This window comes from Patiria miniata, unplaced genomic scaffold, assembly GCF_015706575.1.
Source record: "Patiria miniata isolate m_02_andy unplaced genomic scaffold, ASM1570657v1 HiC_scaffold_5, whole genome shotgun sequence".
NCBI lineage: Eukaryota > Metazoa > Echinodermata > Asteroidea > Valvatida > Asterinidae > Patiria > Patiria miniata.
In genome coordinates this window covers 40,129,600-40,157,374 of record NW_024037072.1, presented here as the reverse complement: position 1 = coordinate 40,157,374, position 27,775 = coordinate 40,129,600, and the positions used below count along the sequence as shown (strand labels likewise).

Here is a 27,775-nt window from a genome sequence, read left to right as displayed (position 1 = left end):
ACGTTTTGTGTGCTCCTATGTTGTGGACACTCTCGTCATAGTGCATCGTGTCCAAGATGCCTTGCCAGATATTTGACAGAAAACCCTCAGTCAGTATGTGACCCGTCACCACATAATGAGTTTAAAGTCAGAAATTGTGATTTTGCAGTACAGTGGCGCAAAGCCAAAATTTGAAGGGGGTGGTCAACTTTTTTTGTTTCCAGGTGAACCTTGATCTGTAAGTCCTCTTTTACCTTTCGCCAATGTATTTTTTATTCAGTCAGACATCTTTAAAACCTACCTTCATCCCGTTTTATTAGTTGACTGTTTATTCACTGTAATGCAACTGCAGGATTTTTAAAGGCCATTTTCTCGAGATTCAGTTTAACATCTTCAAGTAAGTTAGTGGTCTACATTTCCTTTACTGAACTCAGTACCCCTAAATGTTATATACCATTATCTTCAAGCAAACTTGAATCCTCGATCCTGATTGGTCGATCTATGGCAACAAGCCGTGCTACATATAACCATACCGCACGGCCCACGGTCCATACCGCACTCCGCGTATTGTGCTATTCTAAGCCTACGTGACACGATTAGTGCTGCACAATTCACTGTGATTTCAAAAGTTGCGCGTAGGTTGCACAGCATGCGTGTTCCAACTTTACTGTGTGTCAAGTTTGCTTGAAGATAAATTCGTTATCGCGCTCGCGGAACACGGAAAATGTAGTGCGTCTGTGTCCCACATACCACTCGGCATTCGGCCTACATTATTCCGTGTTCCACTCGTGTTCCACTCGCGCTCGCAAGATAACTAATATTGTATGGCTCTTGTTCTGCAGAATCCAGATATATAAATATCTCAAATCTTAAAAAATCTGACTTTAAGCTCATTTTGTGATGACAGGTCACATATATATGGAAATATGTTTAATACTGTATGTTTGAAAAAAGATTAAGTTACTGTGCTAGAGTGGCCAGTGCAAATGAGCTCAAGAAAAAAGTTTGTGAAATAAATTGTATAAGTTATATATTTACGGGCAAAGACAAATTATGACGGGCAGTATTGGACTAAGCATCATGGCGCTCTAATAATTTTAAAGTGCTCAATAAATACATGTACATGTATAGGTTTTCCTGTCCACATTGGTACTTTTTATTCAGATCAAATTGGACATAAATCATTGGACCAATTTCACTAATAAAAGAGCAATAAGTAATTGAAATATCAGTGCATATATTCATCTTATAATACCTCACCTGCAGATTCTGTTTCCGTGTACGTCACATGGTATTCACCATTTTAACCATTTGACTGTGCCAAGCCTAAATTACTGCACAATGGTAGCCTCGCACTGAGAAGTACTATACATATAGCAACAAGGTGATACAGAGCTGGGCGCAAACATTTCATGAAGGGTAATTTGGAAACAAATTAAAGTAAATTTCCACTAATTTCATATTGAAATTGGATAATTTTTATTAGCTTTGGGTTAAAATTAATCAGTAATCTCTCAAAATCTAGCAGAATCTGTGGTTGAGGAATTATAAAACAATAATTTACTTCTTTAACTTGTATTACAGTAAAAACTAACCTCCCTCAATGATTCATAGAGCGTTCTTTTTACCCTCGGCTTTGCACCCAGGAATATTCTGAACACCGATTCAAGAATATTCCATGGATAACCTCGGGAGGCTAGTTTTAATACTTCATTCTAAATAATCAATATTCAATCTCGGTAGCTATGAAAATTTACCTATGTACATGTATGTAATTCACCGTATTCAATGCAAGTCCAACCCATAATGTACATTAAATCCACATGCTGTGAGTGGTTTGAGGAACTCCTCAATTCACAAAACTTGTAGACTTGATTCAAGTCCTTTCAAATGTTTTTCCCATGCCTTCAGTCATGTCCGCATTAGAACTACGAACCTATCGCTCTAGCTATACCCTGTAGTGCAGAGTAGCAGTTCTGGGGGGGGGGGGGGGGAGGGGGCTAGGGCAAAATTTTGTCGAGCCATCACCCCCCAAAAAATTCCTTTAAAAAAAAATGCACTAGCAAACGTCCGGAGAAAATAACCAGGCTACATTTCAACATGCCTCCCAGAATTTTTTGGGGATCCACCCTCCTAGGCCCCCCCCCCAAAAAAAATGGCTCTCGAACCGCGCCTGCTGTAGTGGAGTCCCTTGAACAATGCATGTTAGCATCCCATGCATGCTCAAGATCAGTCATTGGAAGCAAGCATCAGTCCTCAAAATGGCCTATCTGACCTACATCATCACCTTTGACTTTTGACACTCTCCTGGCTGTCATTGGTGTCTCCGGCGGCATGGATCTAGTTGGAAGGAAAGCAGTGCACATTGTTAAAACAAATTGGCAAAAGATTTGAATTTTTTTGTTTAAATGGCCCATGCCTCCAAGAACAAAAGCCTTTAAATTGATGCCTTACAGCCTCGGCAATCTCCGGCCACATCATCGCCTTGACAACCGCATCATTGACGGATGGAGTCATCTCCAAGTTCCAGTAGGTGAACTTGTCAAACTGGTGAGTTGCTTGGAGTGTTCTGTCCTGAAGAAGGAAAAAAATATTGCAACTTGTGAAAATGTTATGAGAAATTGACTGGTAGGTTATGTGGATATGGGTCATTCTATTATTAAGGGTGCAAAGACAAAGTGTGACATATTTCCTGTCCGCTATTTTTCTTCATGCGACTATTTGGGGTACCCTCACATTTTTTAGCACTTTCCTATGGAGCGGATTTCGGACTTTATTTCCCTTTTAAAAAAAAATCCTCCAGATTATTATGTACATTAGGAGTAGTATAATTTGGCTAGATTTTAATATTTTCCGAGTTGTTTGCATGACATACCTCTTCCTCCATGAATGGTCTTTGATTCTCTTTCAGGACAAGACCTTTAGTGGAAAAGAGCAAAGAAAACAACAAAATGAAAACCTACTAGGGGTATCATTGGTGGAAGGTTGATGCCGACACCCCTAAACCAACCCCCGAATGTCAACACTCCTATTTTTATCTAACATGTCTAACACTGAAGTAACAGTAACAAAAGAATTTGCTTACAATACAATGTGCACAATAGGTCACAAGCTCACAACCTATGCAAGTTTCTACCTGTGTATCCTGTTGGTACGTTCAACACCTGTCCGCATAGTGTCCTCCCACGAAATGTCGCCGACAAATCTACAATTATTCAACAAAGAAATACACATGTAGTACTGCACCACTGGTCAACAATTTGTCATTCTTTTTTTACAATGAGACAAGCATGTCAATCCGGGAAAAAATAATGTAGGCCTTAAGTAACTTAGCTTGAGTAACTCCAGCTTAACAAGCTCATCAGGAATTCACATGTTACATGTGAATTCCTGCATCAGGAATTCACATGTTACATGTGAATTCCTGATGAGCTTGTTAAGCTGGAGTTACTCAAGCTATTAGGCCTACTTAGACCCGTGAACGTGGCTATATACATAGCCACGCTTCAGTCTATAGTAAAAACACTCTATTGTTTATCCGCGGTTACTAAAATGGAGTGACCGTTCTAGCCGAATTTCGGCTACATTTGACAGAATATTTGCATACAAAAATGAGTTGTAACTTGTACAGAAAATCAGCAGAATATTTTTTTTCGGCAGAATTATGAAGATGAAGGAAAATGAAAAAGATTGGAAAGAAATATGGCACATTTGGTTTGAAAAACCTTCATTTTTTGAAAGATCCTTAAAACAAACCCTTGCACAATGGAACAGCATTATAAACATGATAAACTGGGTGATTTGGCAGACTTTCGAAGTGGATTTAGCAGAATTGAACATGGTATTACGGTCATCCTGCCATGTAAGACGGTTAGTCGGGTACCCACTGGTGATACTTTTTCCGTTTTGCGCATGCGAAACTCGGGGTACCAGAGTGTCATGCCTGTCTTTGATTTTCTGATCATTTTCAAAACATTCATTGTGACAAAGTTGTGCCGTACTTTACATCAAATTTCTTGGCAATGCCAGATCCAACACTCGCGTAAATTCACAGGAGGCCCAACAAGTAAGTGATTCACCTATGGGCAAAATTATACATGGTTATATGTAGCGGATCAAAAGATAGAATGCTGTCGCTTGTAAAGTTGTATTTACCCGACGGAAGCGCGTGGCGTTGTATACAACGCCACGTTCACGGGTCTAAGGCCTACTCAGCTACTGACATTTCTAAGGAAAGAATGTAGGCCTACATGGCCTAGTAAGTATCCAAACGCCACTTGTGAGGTTGTGTATAACGAACAACGTCTATGGAGAGTCGAGTGCATTTTCTAACAAAATTGGAAATGTGTCTTCCTCAATGGTCGAAATGGGAGCCTAGGCTACATTTTTAGTTAGTTACCATTCTCATTTTTCTTTTTGCGAATGGCAGTTTTGAAGAACTCAGACACTTTTGCGTCTCCTGTGTGTTCTACATTACAGCCTAAAAGATGAACATCTGCGGGTGATGAATCGGCAACAGACTTCTTGTTCAAGAAAAGTGACATTGTCGGCGACCTGCATGCAAACGTCGACTGTGTGAAACTGATGAAAGCATGCCAAGTCAGTGAAACTTCCCGCGAGCGCGAAAATTCGGCACCATACTGAGCGAAACCTGGACTCTGACAAGGTACATTTTCGCAAAAATGTATGTAAGCACCAGTCTGAAACATGGTTAATATCTTGACGTCTCAAGAATCGACATACACACATGTACACTCGTAAAGTATTCTGAATTTACGTGTAAAATCGATCCTGCACTCGCAAAATCATGAAAATGTGGATGCTACTAGTCAACAACACATTTTGACGATTGCAAAATAAGTTTTCGGAAGGTAGGCCTACCCTGCAGAAATAGCCTAGTGTGGAAGAAGGTGTAACTTTGTCTCTGGGACGTGTTACTGTTTGTGTTTATCTGTTTCGATTTGTTTGGCTCATCAATCATGCACCTGTGCACTGACGTGACATGACTGACTGACTGACTGAGGTAGTTAAGCGGGTTTCCATACGTTAATTTTGGTCACTCAAATTAGGCCTCCATTGTTACCATTTGGGTACTACATGGAAATGCAATTACCACTGCCATGACAGGCATGACTGCGCCCTACATAATGTATATTAGGCCTTGGGGATTGTCACTTAAATTTTGCCTGAGTGAAAGGGGGGGGGGGGATTTTGTCACCTCAAAAGTGACAATCCCCATGTCTTGGGTTGGGCTAATCCTAGAACTATGAGCCTCATAGTTCTAGGAGTAGGGTGGGGCAGCTCGGGTAGGGGGGGGGGGGAGGGGGGGGGGACAATTGATAGGTGCATAGACCCATCATGGAGACAGACCTCCATGGACCCACTAATAACTGGGGCACTAGAACTCCTTTTTTGACATTTGGGATTTTGGTCTGTTGTATTGTTGATGTACCCTAACGTGGCGCGGCCCCCAACGTGGCGCACTTTGATTTTTCGCCTGTAGCGCCTACCTAGAGCAAAAGCTTTAACTGAAATTTCACAGAAAGTGAAATTTCATCAAGTTCTAAACACTCCTGTTCATAAATCGCAAGTTTATTTACCCGTAACAAATTTAGAAGAAAACTTTATTTTGGCGTGATTTTCCGATATTATTTTCAAGTGCAAGTGAACCCTTTGAAAATGCCCCGAAAAATAAGAAAATAATTTTCTGGCAAACATCTGGCTGGGTATGTAAGTAGAGATGATAATTATTTATCAGAATTTATCAAGTTTACAGAAATTCTTAAATGTTAATTTGGAATTTTCCAAGACTTATTCAAGTGCGCCACGTTAGGGAACACTCCGCCAACTTGTGCCCAATTTCCGGACGCCACCGTTTTTGAATTTTGGGTTAAATTTGATGAAACTGAAATCGTTCACAGAGGTTAAATAGCAAGCATTAATAAGGTAAAAGTACTAGTATTTTACTGCATGAATTTGAGGTTTGTCAACAAAGAGGTTTGGCGATGTCGAGCGCAATTTGAGTCCCCCACGCAAGTTTAAACTTGCGCGCGCAAGTTTAAACTTGCGCGAGGGACTCCTGAAGCACGCAAATTACACCGCGCCATTTTAATTTGCGTGCGCAAGTTTAAACTTGCGCAAAGTTGATCGCAACCTTCTTTTTGCGGGCGGGATTTTCATTGAGGAAGACATTTTTTTTTTCAAAACACGAGAAATAATGGAATAAATGAATGAATAAAGAAATAAATAAAAAGGGGAATTCAATTAGCGTCAGTGAAAAGAAACATTGAGATTTAGCAGTGCTTATCAGAGAAGTTGTTAAAAAGGGTACGTGGGGGCGGGGCGGGGAGGGGACCGGGCAAGCAATCAACTTATTAAGCACACTAGCGGCGATTGCCTGGAAAGTGTACTGAAGTTATTCATTAATGGAGACCAGCTTCAAGTTTTTTTTGCTTTGTAAACCTAATTGGCATTTTATTTATATTCTTGAATGTAAATAAATCATAATTTCCTAGGTGTAACCCGCTGTTAACGTAAAAAGAATGATTATGATCCCTTCAATAGTTCAATTGTTCAAGTTTGGACATTATAGTAATCATTTACATTATTTTTAAAATGCTTATATATTCTACAATTAAAAAAGTACTTATTCTTAAAAAAATACTAATTAATTTAACAATTAATAAATTGGACGGTACAATAATTCATATTGTTTTTAGAAATACTTGCATTATATTTCGAGCGCTGTGTACACTTCAAAAATGCATAATTTGAAAAAAAAATTAATGAAAGCATTACTAATTTAATCAATTAATTAAATGTATTACTTTAACAAATATCTTTTATTGCAGGCTCAATAATTCATATTAAAAAATGTTTACAACTTAAAAACGCTATGCATATATATAAAATGGTAATTATTTTAAAAAGTAAATAAATTTGCAAATGATTTAATTAATGAATTTAATAAAATGTTTCAAAAAAAGGCATTAAGGCATTGTCTCCCGCGCTCAGTGATGCTATTAGTAAATCGGAGAAAAAAATCTGCTTTAAAAATAATGTTACATATCTGCATAGTTTAGCGGCTCTGTATGCGTGGCCGGGAAAATCTATGCAGTGCGCAAGTTTAAACTTGCGTGCGCAATTTGTAGCAAGGAAATGAATGCGTGCGCAAGTTTAAACTTGCGTGCGCGCAGGTTTAAACTTGCGCGCGCAAGTTTAAACTTGTGTGCGCGCAGGTTTAAACTTGTGCGCGCAAGTTTAAACTTGCGCGGGGGACTCACTTTGCGCTCGACAGCGACACTACACGAGGAAAGTCGGGTAAGCTTCGAAATGCGCCACGTTAGGGAACATGACTATACTAGTGCCCCACTACGGAAGCAATCTCAATTTTAGAATTTTCAAAGTTGACCACAAAAGTTACCAAAAATCACGCAAAATACTTGACAAAAATACCTTTGAAAGCACCTGCTGGCTTTTCCACATGTCAAAGACGAAGTATTGGGGCTTCAAGTTCAATGATACTCGCGATTATTTTTTGGGTTGCAAATCCGTGAAATTCATCCACTTTAGCACAGACATCACACAGCGATTCATTCAATAATGTGAATGGCTGTGATCTACCAGCGCATACACTTTTTCACTCAATTATGTCGTTTAAATAAGATGTCTACATCATTTAAACAAGATAGCTATATCATTTTAACGAGATAGCTATGTCATTTAAATGACATAGATAGCTATGTCATTTAAATGACATAGCTAGCTATGTCATTTAAGCAAGATAGCTATGTCATTTAAGCAAGATAGCTATGTCATTTAAATGAGATAGCTACAATGTATGTCATTTAAGGGAGATAATTATATAGAAGAACATGTCACTCAGTTGTCCAGTAGACGGCAATGTTAATATCACATGGGTTTGTTTATCCAAACCTCTGTCCCACAGTAGTTTGCTCACACAAATTCCCATTTGGCTTAATTAGCAAAATCGCAATTGGCCTAATTTATTAACCTTTTTGGCTGGAGGATGTTTCTCTGTGTAATGTTATTTGAATGGCGAAGGAACAAGTTTGTACAACTTCAACTTTTAAAATTTGTTTGAACAAGTTTTGAAATATTTATAAATGGAAATGTACATTGGGCTGAATACATTGAGAATGGCGTTTGGTCTCTGTGTTATTTTTGTGTCACTAAATTTTGAATCTTTCATTTGAATTTAATCACAGTGATAGAACGATACACGTCGGGCAACACATATAAAACAACAGCATGCCTTCGATGTGGCAGAACCTGCGAGGGCGCTTTGACCGCAGCAAAAACCCGGCATGGGGTCGGGGAGTGTCCTTACTGTACGGCATGGGGGTTTGGACCATGCTGGGGGTGCTGTTCCTCAAATGGATGCAAGGTGCCGACAGCTTCGGGGCCACCCACCTGGGAGTAGCACAGGAAACCTTCCAGGAAATGTCAGAAGAGGAAAAAAACGAGCTCATCAAGAACAAGAACCAGGCCACTTGGAAAAGTGAGTATCACTTTATAATTGTTTTTCTTTGTATGGGGGATGTTAGGGGTTAAAGGGGCATTGCTTCCTGAAATCACCCAAAATTTCATGTTTTAGATTGTTTATGAAGTGAACCAGCTCCCCACGTCAATTAAGGGGGAAGGAAGGAGGAACAGTCCTCTAATTAAAGCGGACGAGTGCTCAGACAAAATATACAATCACTATGACGACTATGATTTCCTGAACTACAATAAATTTTAAAGTACAAGACTTTAAACATCCAACAGACTAAATATGACACGGTAAATACAATGTGTGTGTCGAAGTTTAACGCATGGCTGGATGGCTGTCCACATACGCTACACTACAATGAATCATGTCTGTCTCACGGTCACAAAAATACCACAATTTCTCTCACAAAACGATTATATAACTTAGCAATACTCACAGGGAAGTTTCTATAAGATCACCCTCCCATAGGGAGCATGGCAGGAGCCATGCTCCCTACAAAGACGAGAGACAATTTTATGTCCGTCTTCTCTGTTCGAAGCCCACAGAAGAAAAAGTTGTTACAAGTTGCCTATAAATCAAAGTGTTTCATGAAAATATGCAAATCACTTGCCAAACTTTTGGAAGTACAACAACTGAGGGCGCACTTGGTCTTCCTACATATACTTATCCTATTTTAAACATCTGGTTGAAAAGAAACCAACCTCATGTCTTGCCATACTCGAGAAAAGACCCCAAAAAACCCTGATTGTTTACGTCGGGCACGACGGAGTATGATACGTGTTTCCCGTCATTTTCTTTCACTGTACAATGTACGTTGTGTGTGTCTAATTACACAGCACCGTGCTCACGTTTGCCACGCCCCTTAGACAACCCTATGGAATTTTTGTACACTAAGTTTTGTTGTCTGAGATTATGCGCATTCCGCATCCATTTGTAAATCATGAAATTGGACAATCATGTAATTTTACAAGCTGCGTTGACGCGATTCTAACGCGATTCTACTGCGATAAGTCAATTGCCTTAATTGTGACTTCCGTAAGCTCAGATTGTCCATAAAATTGGGCTGGACCAGCCTGGTGTATTGATAATGACTGACTGGCTGACTGACTGAGAATAAATGATATCCACACTCAAGTCTGTCAGCTCACGGACCATTAGGGCCAAGTTTGGGCAAGGACCATTAGTCGACTAGTGGTTGATTTGTGACGTACCTTACGCCTGCGCACTGATAGCAACGTGCGAACGTCTCTAGTCAAACGCTGGTCAAAATGTCATCGCAAAACTTCTGGACCCTGGCTCTCTGCTAGCGTTTATGAATGCGCGCGGCTATTGGTTACCAGCGAAGCAACCAACCCCAGTAGGCTGGTTCCAAATAGTCGACTAGCGTAGTCAACCATCGTCGACTAGACAGAGTTCGGGCAAACGTTAGTTAACCATTGGTCAACTATAGTCCTTGCGCGAACTTGGCCCAGGCTGCAGCTGGACTAGGCAAGCCTAGGCTATGTCTGAATTACTTGGCTGTGGCTTGAAGTTACACTTGAGTCTGTGGGAAGTGGCTGCAGGCTGCAGCCACTTCCTGTATTATTGTGTGTAATTGCAAGCCATATCCAAGTAAATGGGACACAGCCATACATGTAGTCCTGTGTTGATATTAAATGCAGCTTTTAGAACCTGGGTCATTCCATAAATAGGTGTCCAACAGTGTGACATGTTTTGGTGTCCTTGTTCCACCTGACCTGTGAAATTTGCCATGCAAGTATCATTAAAAGTGGCTTCAAACTATTTTGTATTTGATTGGCATGTCTTTTACCTTACATCACTTTTGGAGATAGAAGGCATTAAAGGTATAGTCCATCATTTGTAATTTGTGCATTTCGTTCGTTTGAACCAACAAAAGTGCTCAAAATCTAAAGAAGGGTACTGAACAGCTAACCTGATGAAGTTTCAGCTCAGCTTCAAATGTAAATTCCGAGAAAAACAGCATTCTAGGAGCTCAATTTCAAATCAAAAGTTGCTGAATCATGTTTTGAATTGGGCCTGAATTCAGCGTCCGAGGTTTTGGGTTCGAAAATGCTATAAAAACCAAGAAAAACAATCATTTTCCTGTAGTCTGGTTCCCTGACTCCATATAAGAAGAAATCCATATAAGAAGAAACAGAGCAGTTTACATACATTGGGGAATTGTAAGGTCAGGGAACCAGTCTAGCTGGCTTGTACCCATTCATAGGTGTGTAATCGATTGCAAACAAATGCGATGGTCAATTAGGGCCAGTATTTGAAAAAAGCCATTTTTTTCCAACGCTGGTTGGCTGACCAATGTTGGAAATTGATACAAAAACACCACTTTTCTTGAAAATGACAGTATACATGTACCAGGTGCCATTGATTTTACAGGATGCTTTACACTGTCATTCACTAACAGTCCGGCAAGGTATTTCCAAATGATTTGGTAGTTTTATTTTTTGATGTTTGCAAATGTTGTATTTTCCCTTTAAGTGTGTAGTACCTGCTCTAATGTCTGGTTATTTCAAGAGGAATTTGGTCTTTATTTCTCTCTCTTTTCAGGACAACAGGAGCTGGCTGAGCACGTCGCGGAAAACGTCTACAAACCGGTGGATTTTATGGGATGATATTCTTGAAAGGAAAAACGGACAAGGCTAACTCTTTTTTAATACGAGGTTGAGCTGAGAAGGTGGATGGTATTGGATTTGAACTTTCATTCTGCAGAACAATGTATTGATGCTGTACCAACCAGAGCTGTATAGAAAATGTCTACAAACCAGCAAATTTCATAGGTGAAACTCTTGAAGGGGAAACGGACAATGTTAATTCTTATCAAATACGAAGTAGAACAAAGAAACTGAATGGAACAGGATTAGAACCTGCAAGCTGAAGAACGATGTACCAGTGCTGTACCAACCAGAGCTGTGCAGAAAATGTCTATAAACCGGTGAATTTCTTACATGAAATTCTTGAAGCGGCAATGGACAATGCTAACTCTTATCAAATACAAGGTAGAACAAAGAAACTGAATGGAACAGGATTTGAACCTTTGAGCTGCTGAACATTGTACCAGTATTGTACCAACCAGAGCTGTGCAGAAAATGTCTACAAACCGGTGAACTTCTTAGATGAAATTCTTGAAGAGGCGATGGACAATGCTAACTCTTCTTAAATACGAGGTAGAACAAAGAAACTGAATGGAAAAGGATTTGAACCTTTGAGCTGCTGAACATTGTACCAGTGCTGTACCAACCAGAGCTGTCCAGAACACGTCTACAAACTGGTGGATTTCACTGGAAGCAATTCCCGAAAGGGAAACGGACCTGGCGAACTCGTCTCAAATACGAGGTAGAGCAAAGAAACTGAATAAAACATGATTAGAACCTCAGAGTTGTAGAACGCTACATCGGGTGCTCTACCAACCAGAGCTGTTCAGCTGTTAACCCCACTAGTGTGGCCTCGGTATTGCTACGCTGTACCTCTGACCACACGCCAGGTTCTTCCCACTTCTAGGAGTTTGTCCAAAAAAAAATACGCAAATGTTCTTATATATGATTGTACTATTAGGCCTTGGTTGTATTAGGCCTAGGTTGTATTCTATGATGTGTCAGCTGTTCCCCTCTGGGATGCTTAGTTGTCCTAATATCAAAATTTTTGAGAAATTTTTGTATTTTTCTGGAGCCCATACGCACACGAAAATCGTCTGTTGATGGCAGCCATTTTTAATGTAAGAAGCGATGACCTCAAAGCTGTGACGTCGCGTTAAATGCAAAACGATCTTGTCGCTCTCGCGTGCGAGTTGCAATGCGACGGCTTTTTCTTGTACAATGGATTCGCCCGTGCTGTATGGCTGCGCTCTGTATTATACTTTTGGTTGAGAGATTGTACATGAAACAGCTGTCGTGTTGCAACTCGAGCGCCTGAGCGACAAGATCTTTTTGCATAAATGCGACGTCACAGCTTTGGGGTCATCGCTTTTTACATTCAAAATGGCTGCCTTCAGCAGATGATTTCACTTGCATATGGGCTCCAGAAAAATGCCCAAATTTCTCGAAAAATTGGATATTAGGACACCTTAGAAGCATCACAGAGGAGAACAGCTGAGACATCATAGAATACAACCGTATGTAAGAAAATTTGCGTAATTCTTTGACAAACTCCTCAGTAGTGGGAAGAACCTGGCATGTGGCCAGAGGTACAGCGCAGCAAAACTGAGGCCACACTAGTGGGGCTGTCCAGCTGTATGTTGGTGGTCTAACAATAAGCCAGTTCGGTATTTCAATGACCCGAGGTCATTCCGGATAACATTGCTGATGTGATGTTATGCGATGTTACAGGAGATTACGTTACTTTCTGGGAGAGTTGCAGTCTGCAGTAAAGCAACACCGGCGTGCTTGAGCAAGATTATAAATATGCATTGTTCAGTTCATGACCTCGTGTTTGTATGGCTAGCCGCCGTGCGCCTGACAAACGTCATGAACTAAATGCATATTCATAATCTTGCCCAAGTGCGCCCACATAATGCATACATTACAACGCAGCCACCATTTTGAAATCGCGTGGAGGAACATTTTCGGGACTATATTCGTGGGAGATGATGACTGAAAGTCGTCTTTTGGCCAGATGGGTGAAGATTTTTAGATAAAAGAACGTTTTTTTTTCGAAAAGGTATGAGTTACTCTAGACTAGGAACCTTAACTTTGGAAATTTCTGGCCTGGATGGGAAGATAATCTTGATCAAAATCGGTAGCAAAATCGCTACATCAGAGTTCAGCGTTTAGGGGAGCATTGGGCGTCTGACTGTACTACAGAGCTTGCGATAGTACTGTACGGCCAGATGCAGTCGGGCTACCTGGAGTTATAGTAAGGATTATTTTGTGCAAATATTCATGCCTCTCTCAGATGTACAAAAATGATAAAACATTTTTTTCAGTTCTGAAATTGTAATTTTTAAGCTTTTTGTTGTAATAAAAATGATTAAACTTTTTACCACCGTACCCCTAAAACAAAAAGGAATTCTGTTAACGAACTTAACACCCCCCGCCCGACAAACCCTCCCTTCTCAAGAGGTCAATGACATTTGTACAAAAGGTACCCTGACGTCTGTTCACCCAAAGTCACACTGTCCTGTGTTCTGGTATCTGACTACTAGAGCGAAACCCAGGTGTTGTGCTAGTGACAAGTGTGAGGGTGTCACCTGCTGAAGTCACTGCAGTGCTGAATTTTAAATTTCATACGCGCACGTGTGTGATATTTGTCAGTTGTTTTACACAAAACTTTAGGAGCGATTCATAACATAGGGAATACGTAGGGAATGTGATGTTTTCATCTGCTGCTAGCAAGACGTTCGTTGGGCGGATAATGTTGTTAGCCCCACTAGTGTGGCTGCGATATTGCTGCACAAGGGCGGATCCAGAACACAATTTTGGGGGGGGGGCCAAAAAAAAATTTGGTCCCCCAAAAAAGTGGGTCCAAAAAATTACGGCGTGGGGTTCGGGGCCCGCTTAAGGGCCCCGAAAAAATTTTGGATTCTAGATGCTCTGTGGTGCGATCTGAGGCAATTTCTGACCACTTTAACCAATGTTTTTTGGAGGAAAAGATGGTGGTGTACTCGTTGCCTGCCTTTATTGCGATGTCACATAAAAAAAAAAAAAATTGGTTTCGTTTTGGGGGGGGCCATGGCCCCCTTTGGCCCCCCCCTAGATCCGCCCTTGTTGCTGCACTGTATCTCTGGCCACACGCCTGGTTGTCCAGTACTAGTACTACTACTGATAGTCCGAGTAACTTTGACCCACTTACTTATCGCCTTTTTAACATTCGGACATGGTCTGGCGATAGTGAGATGTCAGAATGTTAAAAAGGTGATAAATTGGGTCCAAGTTACTGAGACTATACTACTGAGGATTTTATTCCAAACACTGGCACACCCATTTTGGCATTTTGGCATTTTGGCATTTGTTTTTACATACCACTGTTTATGGTTGTATTGTATGATTTCTCATCTTTTGCCCTCCAAATAGATTAGGTAATCTTTCTTCAAATTTTTTGAGAAATTTAGCATCTTTCTGGAGTCCATATGCGCAAGTGTTTGGGCTAAACTCCTCAGTTGTTTAGGAAACCAGATGTGTGGCCTTAACGTACACCGCAGCAATACTGAGGCCACACAAGTGGGGCTAGGATAATGTCGACTCTTGGAGTAGGAGAAGGAGACCGGTCGCGGTTCCCAGACTCTGCCGCTCCGGTTCTGCCGCTCCGGTTCTGCCGATCACGATCGACGAGCTGTCCCGTTGCATCAGATGATCAGTAATTTTTCGTTTCATTTGTCTCCGGGGAGAAGGTAAATAAAAAGATCCTCATAAAAAATGTTGCGAATACTTTGTACATGTTGTATGTCATGTATGTTAATTGTTGATTGATTTAAAATAAAACAAAATCAAGAAAATATTTTTGGATTGGTTGGCTGGTTCAAATCTGATGTACATAGCAGCGGGTACTGCATTAACCGAGTTCAGGTATATGCGGTATTCGCTGCTATGTACATCAGATTCGAACCAGCCAACCGATCCCGTTAGCTCGGTGGTCGAGGGGTAAGACATCTGCACTAGAAAGCAGGAGGTCGTGGGTTCGAGTCCCACCGAGTGATTTTTTCCAACTTCCACTCGGGAGGTAACACACTGAGTATACAGTGTTTATACGTCGGTGAAGGGCAAAACCTAATTTGATTGAAATCAAACTTAGGACACGTCTCAGCCAAGATCGATCTTAGAGCTGGGACTCGTTTTAAAGACGAGTCATAAAATAAGAAGAGTTTCGTGAAATCGGCCCCTGAGATGTTAACCAAGAATACATTGCAAGGACTGAATCGTGACCATTGTTAATCATCACATGGTTTTTCTTTATGATTAATTAACATTTTGACATATTTTGCATTTATAGAATAGGCTCCAGAGAAACTTAGAAACAGGCAACCACACATTGAGAGCATTGTGGAGGAAGAGTTTCAGAAACTTATAACCGCATCATCATCATCCGGGCAGGGAATGAGTGCAGACGACTTGAACAAAGGTATCACACTGACTTAACCTTTAATTTGAAACTGTTTGGATTTTCCCACTTACAGTGTAAGCATGTGCACACAACTCCCATCAGTTACAATGTAGGAACATAATCCATAGCCACTTCGCGCTCGGGTTACTTTTTGGCGAAAATTTTGATTTTCGCAAAATGCTTATTTTACATTTAAGATAACATATAGGCCTTCCTGTTTGGAAAAAATGACATTGTGCGACAAAGGTGTGCCCTATTTTCATAAGCTTGGTGTCCAAAAAAACTTGGCAGGATTTAACATGTGCATTTGCGACAATAGAAGCTAATGTACATGGAAACGGTTGAGGCCCCGCCCCCGCCATGATTTTCCCACCGCTCTTAAGATAAAGAGTCTGACCTAAAATCACTCTTAAGCTATATTTTCATGCTCCACAAGTGTCAAGGTATCAATGCAAACTGGGTTCATTTTCTCCTCTACCGTTATGTTGGAATGGTATCATTAAAGAGGAAAAGGAGGGGGTGACGGCCACGCCCACCCTCCACGCTTTTCTGGTCATTCTTAAGCTAATTACTCTGATTTAAAATAATTCTTAAGTTATAATTGCAATATCTGCAACTACGGGTACCAAGCTATCAAATGATATTGGTTTTGTTCTTGTTTTCACAATTTTGATTAAATGCAAAATTGGCCCCATTTGGCATGGCGCCAATGGGCCTTAGTCTGATCTAGCGAAATTTAATACGGGCCATTCTGTGATCAGGGTCGATGATACTATGCTTTAAGACAATCAGGGGATTTTTTCCCAAAATTTTGATTAAACCTATCCAGCTCTCATTCTATTTGAGTGACGAGTGTTTGGCGGTACATGTACATGTATGTAAAAAATCTATTGAAATTAGACTAATGAATATTGAATCAACTACATGTAAAAATTCATGAAAACTGAAATATGATTCTTTTTGCAAGCACAGCGGCGCCATGCATTGTGGGTATTTTTGGAGATAATTAATGTAGGCCCCCCCTGATCCCTACGTTGTCACGGGTTATGTGATAATTAATGGAGGCCCCCCCCCCCCCCCCCCCCCCCCCGATCCCTACGTTGTCACGGGTTATGGGCTACGTGAAAACGAATGAGTGTGCGGCAATTTTTTTTGCATTTGTTCTCAGTTTGTCCCGAAACCATGAAAATGCATGAATTTGGTCTGGAAAAGAGACAAAACTTACAAAAAATACATATAAACATGTACATGTTGGCCTATCCGTTCCATTGTCAAACTCATTTCCCAAACCACAAGATAGACATATGGCAATATAAAATATGTACCCAAAAAAAGTTATCAATGCAAAGTGGTTTTAATACTTAGGCAGTAGACAACTAGAATGTATTTATGTTAAATAAGTTTCAGATACTGGGTCACTAAAGTGTGACAGGCATCTCAAAAAAATTAGTACAAACTGCAATAATTTTTCTGTTTTTTTTTTAATATGTGACATGTTAAGGAAGCAACTTAAAAGTATAGAGACAGTTTTTCAACCAAAAGTACAGTTTTCATACTTTTTATTTTCTGAAATTAAAATCTAAAGTACGTAACATGGTGTCCTGTTTGTGCTATAAACGACATTTATGAGGTTGATAAACTTGTGATATGTGGTATGCGTTGGCATTAGTCAGGGAGTGGGCTCCCCAACACTTGAAATATTGACCTATTTGGACCAGGTCTTTGGATTATAGAGGAATGACCAATTGATTAATGTACTGAAAGACGCCGATGTTACATGCTTTAGATAAAATGTACAGAAAATACTTCAACTTTTGCTGTTGGTTAATTTTGATTACTAACTGTTATATTATTACAATCCATTTGTCATTTGAAGTACAGAAATGTGCTATAATATACAAATAATGAATGTTTGTGATTGCAATGGTAAGAATAATTTCATGAGGTGACAGATGAAATGTTCCATTCCACGAGGCGAAGCCGAGTGGAATGGAACATTTCATCTGTCACCGAATGAAATTATTCTTTCCATTGCACACTGAAACATTCATTATTTAAATCCTTGTCATCTGATTGGTTGACTTTTAGTAGCCAATTTATTCAGGTCAAAAACTGTTAAAAAGCTTGACAAGTTCATCATATTTATATTAATATTGCAAACTGTACAACAGGTTGAGAACAATCATCGATTTAAAGCAGCGCCACCACCAGCAGCAACGACACCATGCAATGGAGTTCTATTCACGGTGCAATAGAACTTCCATTTCGCTGCGCGCCACGCGTGCGCCGTGCGTTGGTACGAATAATTCAATGACTTGTGATCAATGATCCACCAATCAGATGACGGGGATTTATTCAGGTGTTGTATAATATGGTACATGTACCACGTTGGGAGGTATGTTTTAGACATTCATAAATACCTAAGACAGTTTACGCATTCCTATTGGTCAAGAGCCCGTCACGTGGCCGGTCTTAAACAGATGATAAAGACATGGCTAGCTGGTCTTAAACACTTTCCCAGTGTCACATGAAAATTGGACTCCCAGGAAAACTGGTGCCATTTTACGTTTCATTGGTTGAATGTTCACATTCCTCACGTATGCATGCGCAATGTACTATACCAGTGAATCAGTATTTCATAGTTCGAAATTCACACTACACCAGCCCAGCTGCATTTTGCGCAACATCGCGCATTACGCGCGACGCATGGTTGAATGTTCACATTCTTCACGTACCGGTATGCATGTGCAATGTTCTACATGTACCAGTGAATCAATATTTCATAGTTCGAAATTCACACTACACCAGCCCAGCTGCATTTTGCGCAACATCGCACATTTCGCGCGACACGCACGCAATGTCCTTATAAGGTAGCGAGTTGTGGAGGGGCATTCCATATTATAGTCAGAGGGATGTTTCGTAAAACATGAAGTAAAATTGTTGAACAAAATGGCTGGCAGCGTCTACTTTTTGACTTGTTTTGATTTTTGGAACGAAAAGCTTTGGTTTTTTGACCGAAAAGGTATTTATGAATGGGAATAAATATGTGTTCGGTCAGTATTAAACACTCCCACCGGTCTTAAACAGAGTGTTATAATACTTCCCGAACACACATTTTATTCCCTTATTAATGTCATAATATTAAACGTACATGTACATAACAAAAGACACCAACATCCACAAAACATGTTAAACCTCTTAAAACCACAATGACTATATGGAATAAACTAAAAATGAACATACAAATAAAGAATTTATACACAGGCAGACAGGCCAGGTAAATAATCAAAATATGATGTAAAATGTAGCCTGTTTTTCAAAATTTCAAATTTTGCTCTGACGTACGTAACATTGTGTGAACACCAAAGTTCAACCATGCATCTTTTCTTCATTTATATTTGAATGTTATGAATGGGGAACAGTTACCGGTACATGCATGGGTAACTTCACTTCAAATATATACATATGTACATGTAGTTTAAAACATATTGTTTCAATTTGCTTAACTCTATTTTTGTTAGCCTTGGTCAATGCTCTCGTCGTTATTCGTCCCGTACGCGGTCAATCGTCGGCATATATCCTCTCACGCGCTATGCACATGCAATAAGAAAACGACATTTAAGGTCAGCTAAGGCTATTAACATAATCAGAGCACCACCCCAAAAACCTCACATGGACGATTGAACCAAGGCTCTCGATCGTCCCCAACTGATTTGCATATAAAAATAGTGGCCGCGTGAGGTCGCTGTTCGCACTTTATTTTTACATGCATGTGCATAGCGCGTGAGGATATATGCCGACGATTGACCGCGTATGAGACGAATAACGACGAGAGCATTGACCAAGGCTATATTTTTGTAGGATGATAAATGAAATCTAATGTATGTAGAGTTGGACACCAAAGAGATTGGTGTTCTTAACATGAATATTTGTACATGGAAAGCATGTGGAGACAATGAAAACTTTTTAACAATATGTCCTAACTGCTGATGGTTCACAATCACTCCACTTTCAATCAGGACATGTCTGTTTTCAATTGTTGTTATGCCCATTTTATGTTTGTTACATGTTGGACACCAAATGTTACATACGTTAGAGTTTCCCTTAGGAACTTTTAGTTTTTATAAGAAGAACCTTTTATGGGAATAAAAAAATCGGTTGTCAAAAAGAAATAAAATAAATAACACTTAAATAACAGTTTTATCAGGAATAGAAGAGTTCTAACCCCTTATGTTGCACTGACGACACATTTTTGTGTCCTACTTTGTGCTCTATTTTCACACTTATTAACTGATAAAAATTAATTCCCATGTCAGTAGTCAAAAAGTTGTCTCCTTTAATACTCTTACTAGTCATATGTACACACATGAGAAAACAATAAAAAGAGCAAAAGGTAACAAGAAGGTTATTCAATCTGGATCCAATTTTCTCACCCCAAAATCCCTCCGGTATTGTTATATGTTGTGCTGTGATGAGTCCATTTAAATCATTTTCGAAACAACATAGCTTGGGTCCAAATGCAAGATAAAGTAAAAAGGAGCTAAACGCTACAAACTTTTCAAAATGTGTGTTTGAGTAAAAGGATTTTTTGAATACCGTTACAATAGAAAATATAAACACCAACATGTAATCATGATAATAGGTTCTTATGATACAAATTCATAGCCTTTACAATTTTAACTTCAAACTTTTAACCTTACACAAGTACAGTTGCTCACGTACTACAGTGTACCTCATGGTAACAGGTTCTGATCAGCCAAATTTCATGGTGCTGCTTAAAAACATTGCTGTACAAATGTGTGTACATTGCTTTGCAAATGGCATTGCCAGTGTTTGAACCAGTCATAATAATACCAGAGTCTTATAGTGCACGTATCTACCAACAATTAGGTACTCAAGGTGCTGGAAATTACGTTTATTTTAATATTAAAGACAGGTAAATAAAGTTAATGAGAAATATGAGACCCACTATGTAAGGGTCACTTACAAGGTGCTGCGGTGCATATTGCAGCCACTGCCAGAAACACCGAGGCAAACCCCTTCTCTTAGCGATTAGTGCTACTGGGTTCTTTAACGTGCATTACACAACACACGGGACCTACAGCTTTACGTCCCATCCGAAGGACGAAGCAAAAATGATAAAGTGCCTTGCTCAAGAGCACAAGCATCGAGGTCAGGATTCGAACCCATGTACCACGGCACACAAGTCGAACACCGTAACCATTGGACCACAGAGCTCCAAAATCAGTATACATTTACATTTTGGCATATGACCTGTTTTAGCTGAGCAAAACTTTTCTGTTCTTAGTTAATTTTATGTGCTAAGCAGCTCTATGAAATTGGCTTCTGGTTAAGAACTCTTGTCAATGTTAAACAAATGCATAGCTGCCAACTATTACCGAACATTTGTAATTATGAATGGATGAAATAATGCAAAAAGGTATACAAAGTTACTGTTGAATTATACAAATTTGAAATTGTCAACCAAGCAAACACCTTGCATTGAGCCAATCTCACTGGTAAAGATGCATTTGCAGACATTATATTCACAAACATGCTGCATTCACAACCGTGCTGCATTTGTATGAGACGAAACTCCACATCAGTGATGTGAAGGGAGAAGTACATGTATAGGTATATGTCCACACATACAATGTAGTTAAAAATTCACTGCATGGGATGATTACTAATTGGAATGTGGAAATATTGGCAGCTATACAAATACACCCCTACCAACCAATAGGAATATGGCCGAGTTACGAACATATTCATGAACACTTTGTATCAAAATCTCTCCACAAAGAATTAATAATAACTACATTACATGTACATTTGTATTTACATGAGGCCGACCACATGTTAACCTTGAAATCGGCGGTTGTGCACAGCCTATTTTTCAACAATTTACCCCGGAGTATTGAAACACATGAAATTCCGGCAAGAAATATCGTACAAATAACTGGAGCGTAAGTCTATTTTTTGACACAATTTGTCAATAATTGTTACAAAATATACTTCACATTATGTCAATAATACATGTAAGTACAGTGCACAGTACATACACGTACATGTAAAGGTTGCAGTGCACATTAAAAGATTAAAGGGAAAATACAACATTTGCAAACATCAAAAAATAAAACTACCAAATCATTTTGAAATATCTTGCTGGACTGTTAGTGAATGACAGTGTAAAGCATCCTGTAAAATCATGGCACCTGGTATCCTGTCATTTTCAAGAAAAGTGGTATTTTTTGTATCAATTTCCAATGCTGGTCGGCCGACCAGCGTTGGAAAAAAACTGGCTTTCTCTCAAATACTGGCCCCAATTGACCATCGCACTTGTTTGCAATCGATTACACACCTATGAACGGGTACAAGCCAGCTAGACTGGTTCCCTGACCTTACAATTCCCCAATGTATGTAAACTTCTTTGTTTCTTCTTATATGGAGTCGGGAACCAGACTACAGGAAAATGATTGTTTTTCTTGGTTTTTATAGCATTTTCGAACCCAAAACCTCAAAAAAGTCAGTGTAACTATATTTGCTATATACATGTATTTCCAACCCCCCAATTCCACCCATTTCTGATAATTACAGCAAAAGCAAATGATGTATATTCCCTTTAAAACACATTTAAAAATCTTACGTATCAGAATCTGCAAGAATGGCATGGTGGTCCTATAAGAACCTGGAAAAGATATTCATGGTATTTCTTGGAATGTCTGTTAACAAATACCAGATGGCAAAGATTGGTAACATTTATTCTTACTAATTTGCAGGTTTTCATCACAATGTTGTAATCACATTCCTATAAGATTTTTTTATCAGATTCTGATTCTTATAAGTTTCTTATCAGAACATTTCATATAGGTCAGATTGAAGGGCCTCCCAAAATATATTATGCAACCTGTAAGATTCTTCTCAGATTTTTTATCATATTCGGATCACATTCCTGTAAAACAATTTATAAATTCTTTGAAAATTCTTTCAGATTCTTAGAACATTTCATAAAGGTCAGATCACTTCCAACTTTTTTGTTGCCATTCTGGGTGTTTCATTTCCCTTTCAACAATATCTCTTGATTTCAATTTCAATGGTATTAAATGTACATACATATACATTTCTAAAGATGTGTACTTATGATATAATTTTATACAAACATAATTCATACATACTTTATACATTAATTTTTGTTTGTTTGTGAACAGGGACATGTCTTGATGTACTGACTGTGCAGACCATGCTGGAGATGCAGCGTCTTTAAAGGATCATGCCACTCTAGCCTGTCATGAAGATAGGTAGCGTGTTACGGGAAGACCCTGACAATTTGGAGATCATGTCAATGGAGTCACTCCACTGTGTCCAAATCGGGTCAAAATCTGAGATGAAACAGACAGATTAGTCTGAGTTGACCCAATCCATATGACAGTCTCAGCAGCAAGAATCTTCTAGATGCTGCGGCTGTATGAGCTGCATCAGCACCCGGGCAAACAGGCAATGTCAGCTGAGTATGAGTGGGCTGTTTTGGGGGATCCTTGAGGGCTGGGGTGCAGTGTTGAAAGGTTTCTCTTAGGGTTAGAGGTGGTGTTTTTGGACACTGGATACAGGCATGCGGTGATCAGTGTTGTCAGGTTGGGGACCAGGGAAATGAGGCATGTCTGCAAACTGGATGGCTGGTGTCGGGTTAGGAGGGTGTGGTTGTTGACTTTCTTGGTGAGGCCGTTGTTGCTGCACCAAGTATGCTGTGGATAACTTTTCTACATGTTTGACGTCAACGTTTTTGTGTTGTTGTCTTCTCTCCCATCTCACATGTGGTGGCCATCTCACTGGTGGCCATCTCAAATGCCAAATTGCCTGCAGGAGGTGGACTGCCTACCGGTAGTTCTTGCTCATGGACCTCCATCTGCTCAAGTGAAAGTGTACCAGTAACAGGATCATGATCCAGTAGAGCATCACGCTCCTTCTTAGCAGTTACATCAATTTTCCTCCATTTTTCTTGGCTTATCTCCTGTTGTATATCAAAGGCTTTTACATCTGTGACTTTTACGTTCCGGTAGGATCCTTCGATGTGTTGGTCATATAGAAAGTTATCCTTATAAGGAATGTATCCTCCCTTTTTTGAAGAATTCTCACCTCTGGGGGTTAAAGTATATTTAGAGAAGACAGCAGTGTCAACTGTCTTTAGGGATCGTGTATTGAAATTGAAGTCTCCTCCGACAATATAAGGTAGGGGTTGGCCTGAGTCCCCATATTCTTCGCACACCTTTCTTACCAAGACGATCAGATCCTTGCATATTTTCTTTCTGTCCTTATCGGTGGTTTTATTATGTTCCCCATGATACGAAACAGCAAGGAATTCACCTGTTTGAGACTGGAACTGAAGCGTCACCATTGCTAATCGTGAGAGCAAATCTGAAACGCCTGGATTTGTGTCCAATAACTTGTCCCTAATTGTTCTTATTTTACTGTCCGAAGTCATTGTTGGAGTACTGGTTAGTTTAAAGGTTTTATCTTTCCACATGATTGCGGCATGTTCTCCAGTTTTGACACATTTGTAGGAGAGTTTGGCACGTTTGAGTTCGTCAATCACGTCTTTTTCAAAAAGCCCTGGAACCTCTTGGGCAAACACAAGGACAGCAGAGATCTTAAAAAGGATTGCCCGCAATAGGGCTCTTTGTTTGGCTGCTTTATTTTGTACACCGGGTAAAGATTTGCCATTCATATTTATTGTTGCTGTCGTGTTCCCCTGTCCTCCAGATGCTTGCTCTTCATGTTCTTGCCCTGCAGGTGCTTGCTCTTCACGTGCTTGCCCTCCATGTCCTTGCCCTCCATGTGCTTCCTCCATGTCCTTGCCCTCCTCATGCTTGGCCTCCTCATGCTTGTTCTTCACGTGCTTGCTTTTCACCTGCCTGCCCTCCTCATGCTTGCCCTCCTCATGCTTGCTGTCCATGTTCTTGCCGTCCTTATGCTTGCCTGTCACGTGCTTGCCCATGTCCTTGTCCTTCGCGTCCTTTTGCTCCATGCCCTTGAACTTGCCCTCCACGTCTCCACGTCCTTCTCCACATCCTTGCTTGTCACTTACTTTCCTTCCACCTCTTTGCCCTCCACGTGCTGGCCCTTCATTCCGCTTTCTCTCTGGCTTTTCCATGACGTGGTCTAGTATCAGGAGTTGAACTGTTGAAGCTCACCAAGAGTTTTTGGAGCAGAACAATTTGCTATGTTAATGATGCACAGTTAATGTACATGCAATTACAATGCAGCAAAAATACTTGCCATAACGTGTATATATAGCTTCCTGCTGTATAGAATACACCCTGCAATAAACCACCAGTGATATAACCATGCCTCCCTAGTAATAACAGGCTAGTCCATTGAAGTGCCATTCACCAGGAGTCTATTACCTTGGCCTTAGTGCCCTGCACTATTTACATAATTTTTTTTCTTTCAGGAAGTAGGTGTATAATATTGTTGTGTTGTACCATATCATAATGCAGAACATATGGACGCATTCGTCTCATAAAAGATTTTAGTTTGGTTTGCGGTATGCAGCGCGATACCATTGTTCAGTGTGGGTGAATAAACAGTGCCGGGAGGGGGTGAAGACAAAACGTGTATGTTGACATTTTCCATTTCTACTGTAGAAAAAATAAGAAGTTGACACAAAGCGTGAAGTTCAGTGAAAGAAATGAATAACCAGATACAACTACATGTACATGTAATTAAAAATGAATGCATGTATTTTGAACACAGTTCTGCGATTTGGGGAAATACATGTACAGATAAAAACTAACCTAAAACAATATGCACAAAATTTGTACAAATATTTTTTTTATTTAAATTGGCTACATATGGCATATACCGGTTTATGGCTTTTGACTTTTGCCTTTGAACAAAGCAATCAAATTTGAGGTCGCGGGTTCAAACCCTGCTCTAGTCAACTTCTTTCTTCAACCGTTCAAAAAAAGTAAAATAATTCAAAATAGGACAAAGAGAAACATGGCTTGTAGGCAAAGATCTCTAAAACCTAAATTTGGTTTCTTTATTGTGATGTAAATATTTGTTAACTGGCTTCCAATATTTTTTCTAGGTTTGGATACGATGTGCTCCTGTGGCAGCCAGCAGCCGCTACCCCACGGGACTGTAACGATGGCTACGCCTCGGTGGGACTGCCTAGGCTAGACCTGGCTGGCCACCTAGCTGGGGCCGGCATGCAGGAGAGATTCACCATGTGTCAGTCAGGCCTCTATGTCGGGAAGGCCCACATGATGAAACTGCCTCTATTGGTATGGGCTCTCGATCAAGTGTTGAAGTCGAGTCTATCAAGTTGCTGTATATTTGCAGATAATTTAGTATTCGATTATTTTAACTAGGACTTGATGAACTTTTCAAATATTCAAGTGATTTGCATGTGCTTAAAAGATATTATCCATAAGATGGAATTTTGCGTCGGGTGATGTAAATCAAGTTAGGTTTTGCCCTTCACCAACATGTAAACACTGTATACTCAGTGGGTAACCTCCCGAGTGAAAGTTGGAAAAAAATCGCTCGGGTGGCACTCGAACCCACGACTTCCTGCTTTCTAGTACAGATGTCTTACCACTCGGTTGGCTGGTTCGAATCAGATGTACATAGCAGGGGTTACCACATTAATTATTCATAAGATGGAATTTTGCGTCGGGTGATGTAAATTTGTGATTGACATCACCTGACGCAAAATTCTGATTTTATGAAACTTGTAGGTGTATTTATAGCACAACTCGGTGACTGTTTTATGTATTTATTTAGCGTACAGTAAAAAGTCGTCTGAAATTCATACAAAGAAAAATAAAACTAAAAAAAAAATAGCCTTGGGAACGCATCTTTAATCCCTACCTGATGACCTTTTGATAAATCACAGCATTGACCGTGCAATATCTGATGAAAGTCTGATGTGTGTACTCGCACATGAAAGCACGACCAGGTGGCTGGAATGTGCCGGCTGGCTTGGGGAGATGCACATGTTTTTTGCCAACACATACTGGAATTTGTATCCTTGTGGAGAGTTTTTCTTTGTTCTCGTGTAGTAAAGTTTTCGAGTTTGAAAGTGAAGTTTCAAAATGCTCTTATTTTAACCAGAATTAATTTCCTTGGCTGAAATTCGGACATAATATCCCTTTAACTCTTCCATTTGCGACACATCAACCCACCTTGGAAATTCCTAGTTTTTGAGTAAAGTCCATATATCTATTTTGTGAAAACCTTGTGGAGACGTATTCATCTATAGAAATTGCCCTGTGGAGATGTATACAATCTTTTGTTCCCTTTTATGTGCACGTCTCCAGAGGGCACAGTCTACCAGATCACCAGTGTTGGGCAAAGCTTATGGCCAAATCCAGAGCAGTCCATCAAGGCAAGACACACGTACAGGGTGTTTAAAAAAACAAATGTAGCAGTCAAGCAACGTATTTTTTCTTAAGAAACCAAATCATTTGTTAACAAATTTACCATGAGATGATAAGAGTATTTCTTTATCATTGACAGGATCTTTGTTCTGTGTGATTTAGACATTTTGTTTCAAAGGCAAAACATGTAAACACTATTAAAATCTGTTTGGGCCACTTTCTTCACCATCTTGGTATGTGAATGCCTTTCATTAGATACCAAGTGGCCCAACTTGGAATTTAAATCCTTTCATTTGATTAACTGTATCTGTAGATTGGCGTGTCCAAATGAGACGGGATGAAGACCATTGTGTAGAGTATTTACTACACCTTCAGATTCTATCAATAAGAGAGAGAAACGAGTGCTAGTAGTTTTAACATTTATGGATTGACTGCTTCATTTTCTTGAGACACCCTGTACTGACTGAATACCAACCTCTAGCAGCGTGTGATCCCTCGATACATATATTCTGACAGCTACTGACTTTAGAGAGATACTGCCTGCAGTACACAGTCATCTCTGAATAATTGCAACGTTGTGTTGAATGCAAGGGATGGATTTCCGTGCTTTTTTCAAGTTTTGTCCCAAAAAATAAATGCTTTTATAATATAATAATAAATGTGAATTGCTGTTTTTTGTGGTCGTTATTGAATTATTACAATACACTTTCGAATTATTGGCTGCCAGACAAAAATTCCCTTCTGGCAGGGTAGGCTGGTTCCTGCCCCACAATCGGTATCGATAATCAATGCCTGAGAGCCATGCAGTCTGCTCACAAAGCAGATGTTTGTGCCCAAAAACAACAACTATTTT

The 27,775-nt window shown here is 39.8% G+C and overlaps 2 protein-coding genes across 8 annotated transcripts in view; one reads left to right on the top strand and one right to left on the bottom strand.

Moving 5' to 3' along the window:
• Positions 1-1,111: 1,111 nt before the first annotated feature.
• LOC119742026 (ribonuclease H2 subunit C-like) lies at positions 1,112-4,635 on the bottom strand. Its single transcript, XM_038218044.1, has 5 exons — positions 4,379-4,635; positions 3,116-3,184; positions 2,855-2,898; positions 2,434-2,553; positions 1,112-2,319 (listed from the first exon to the last, which is right to left on the bottom strand). Exons 1-5 carry the CDS (start codon positions 4,521-4,523, stop codon positions 2,263-2,265), a joined length of 435 nt encoding a protein of 144 aa, XP_038073972.1. The 5' UTR covers positions 4,524-4,635; the 3' UTR covers positions 1,112-2,262.
• Positions 4,565-27,775, top strand: part of LOC119742025 (thyroid adenoma-associated protein homolog) — a 67,473-nt gene continuing 44,262 nt past the window's right edge. Inside the window, exons 1-4 of one of the 7 annotated variants that reach the window (XM_038218041.1) lie at positions 4,565-4,645; positions 8,208-8,500; positions 11,057-11,842; positions 15,431-15,559. In XM_038218041.1, the coding sequence (XP_038073969.1) occupies positions 15,535-15,559 (25 nt within the window). In that variant the 5' untranslated portion in view covers positions 4,565-4,645; positions 8,208-8,500; positions 11,057-11,842; positions 15,431-15,534. Of the gene's footprint in view, positions 4,646-4,741; positions 4,892-8,207; positions 8,501-11,056; positions 11,843-14,455; positions 14,832-15,430; positions 15,560-27,775 lie in introns of those variants that run through there. The other 6 variants (XM_038218040.1, XM_038218039.1, XM_038218038.1 and 3 more) reach the window with 6 other exon arrangements.

What these genes read in the sequence shown, in the direction of transcription:
- LOC119742026 (XM_038218044.1), bottom strand. Translation starts at nt 4,523, where the DNA reads ATGTCACTTTTCTTGAACAAGAAGTCTGTTGCCGATTCATCACCCGCA. An exon ending in CGTACCAACAGGATACACAG is followed by an intron (nt 2,899 to 3,115) that starts GTAGAAACTTGC and finishes TTTCCACTAAAG; the next exon opens with GTCTTGTCCTGAAAGAGAAT. An exon ending in GACCATTCATGGAGGAAGAG is followed by an intron (nt 2,554 to 2,854) that starts GTATGTCATGCA and finishes TTCCTTCTTCAG; the next exon opens with GACAGAACACTCCAAGCAAC.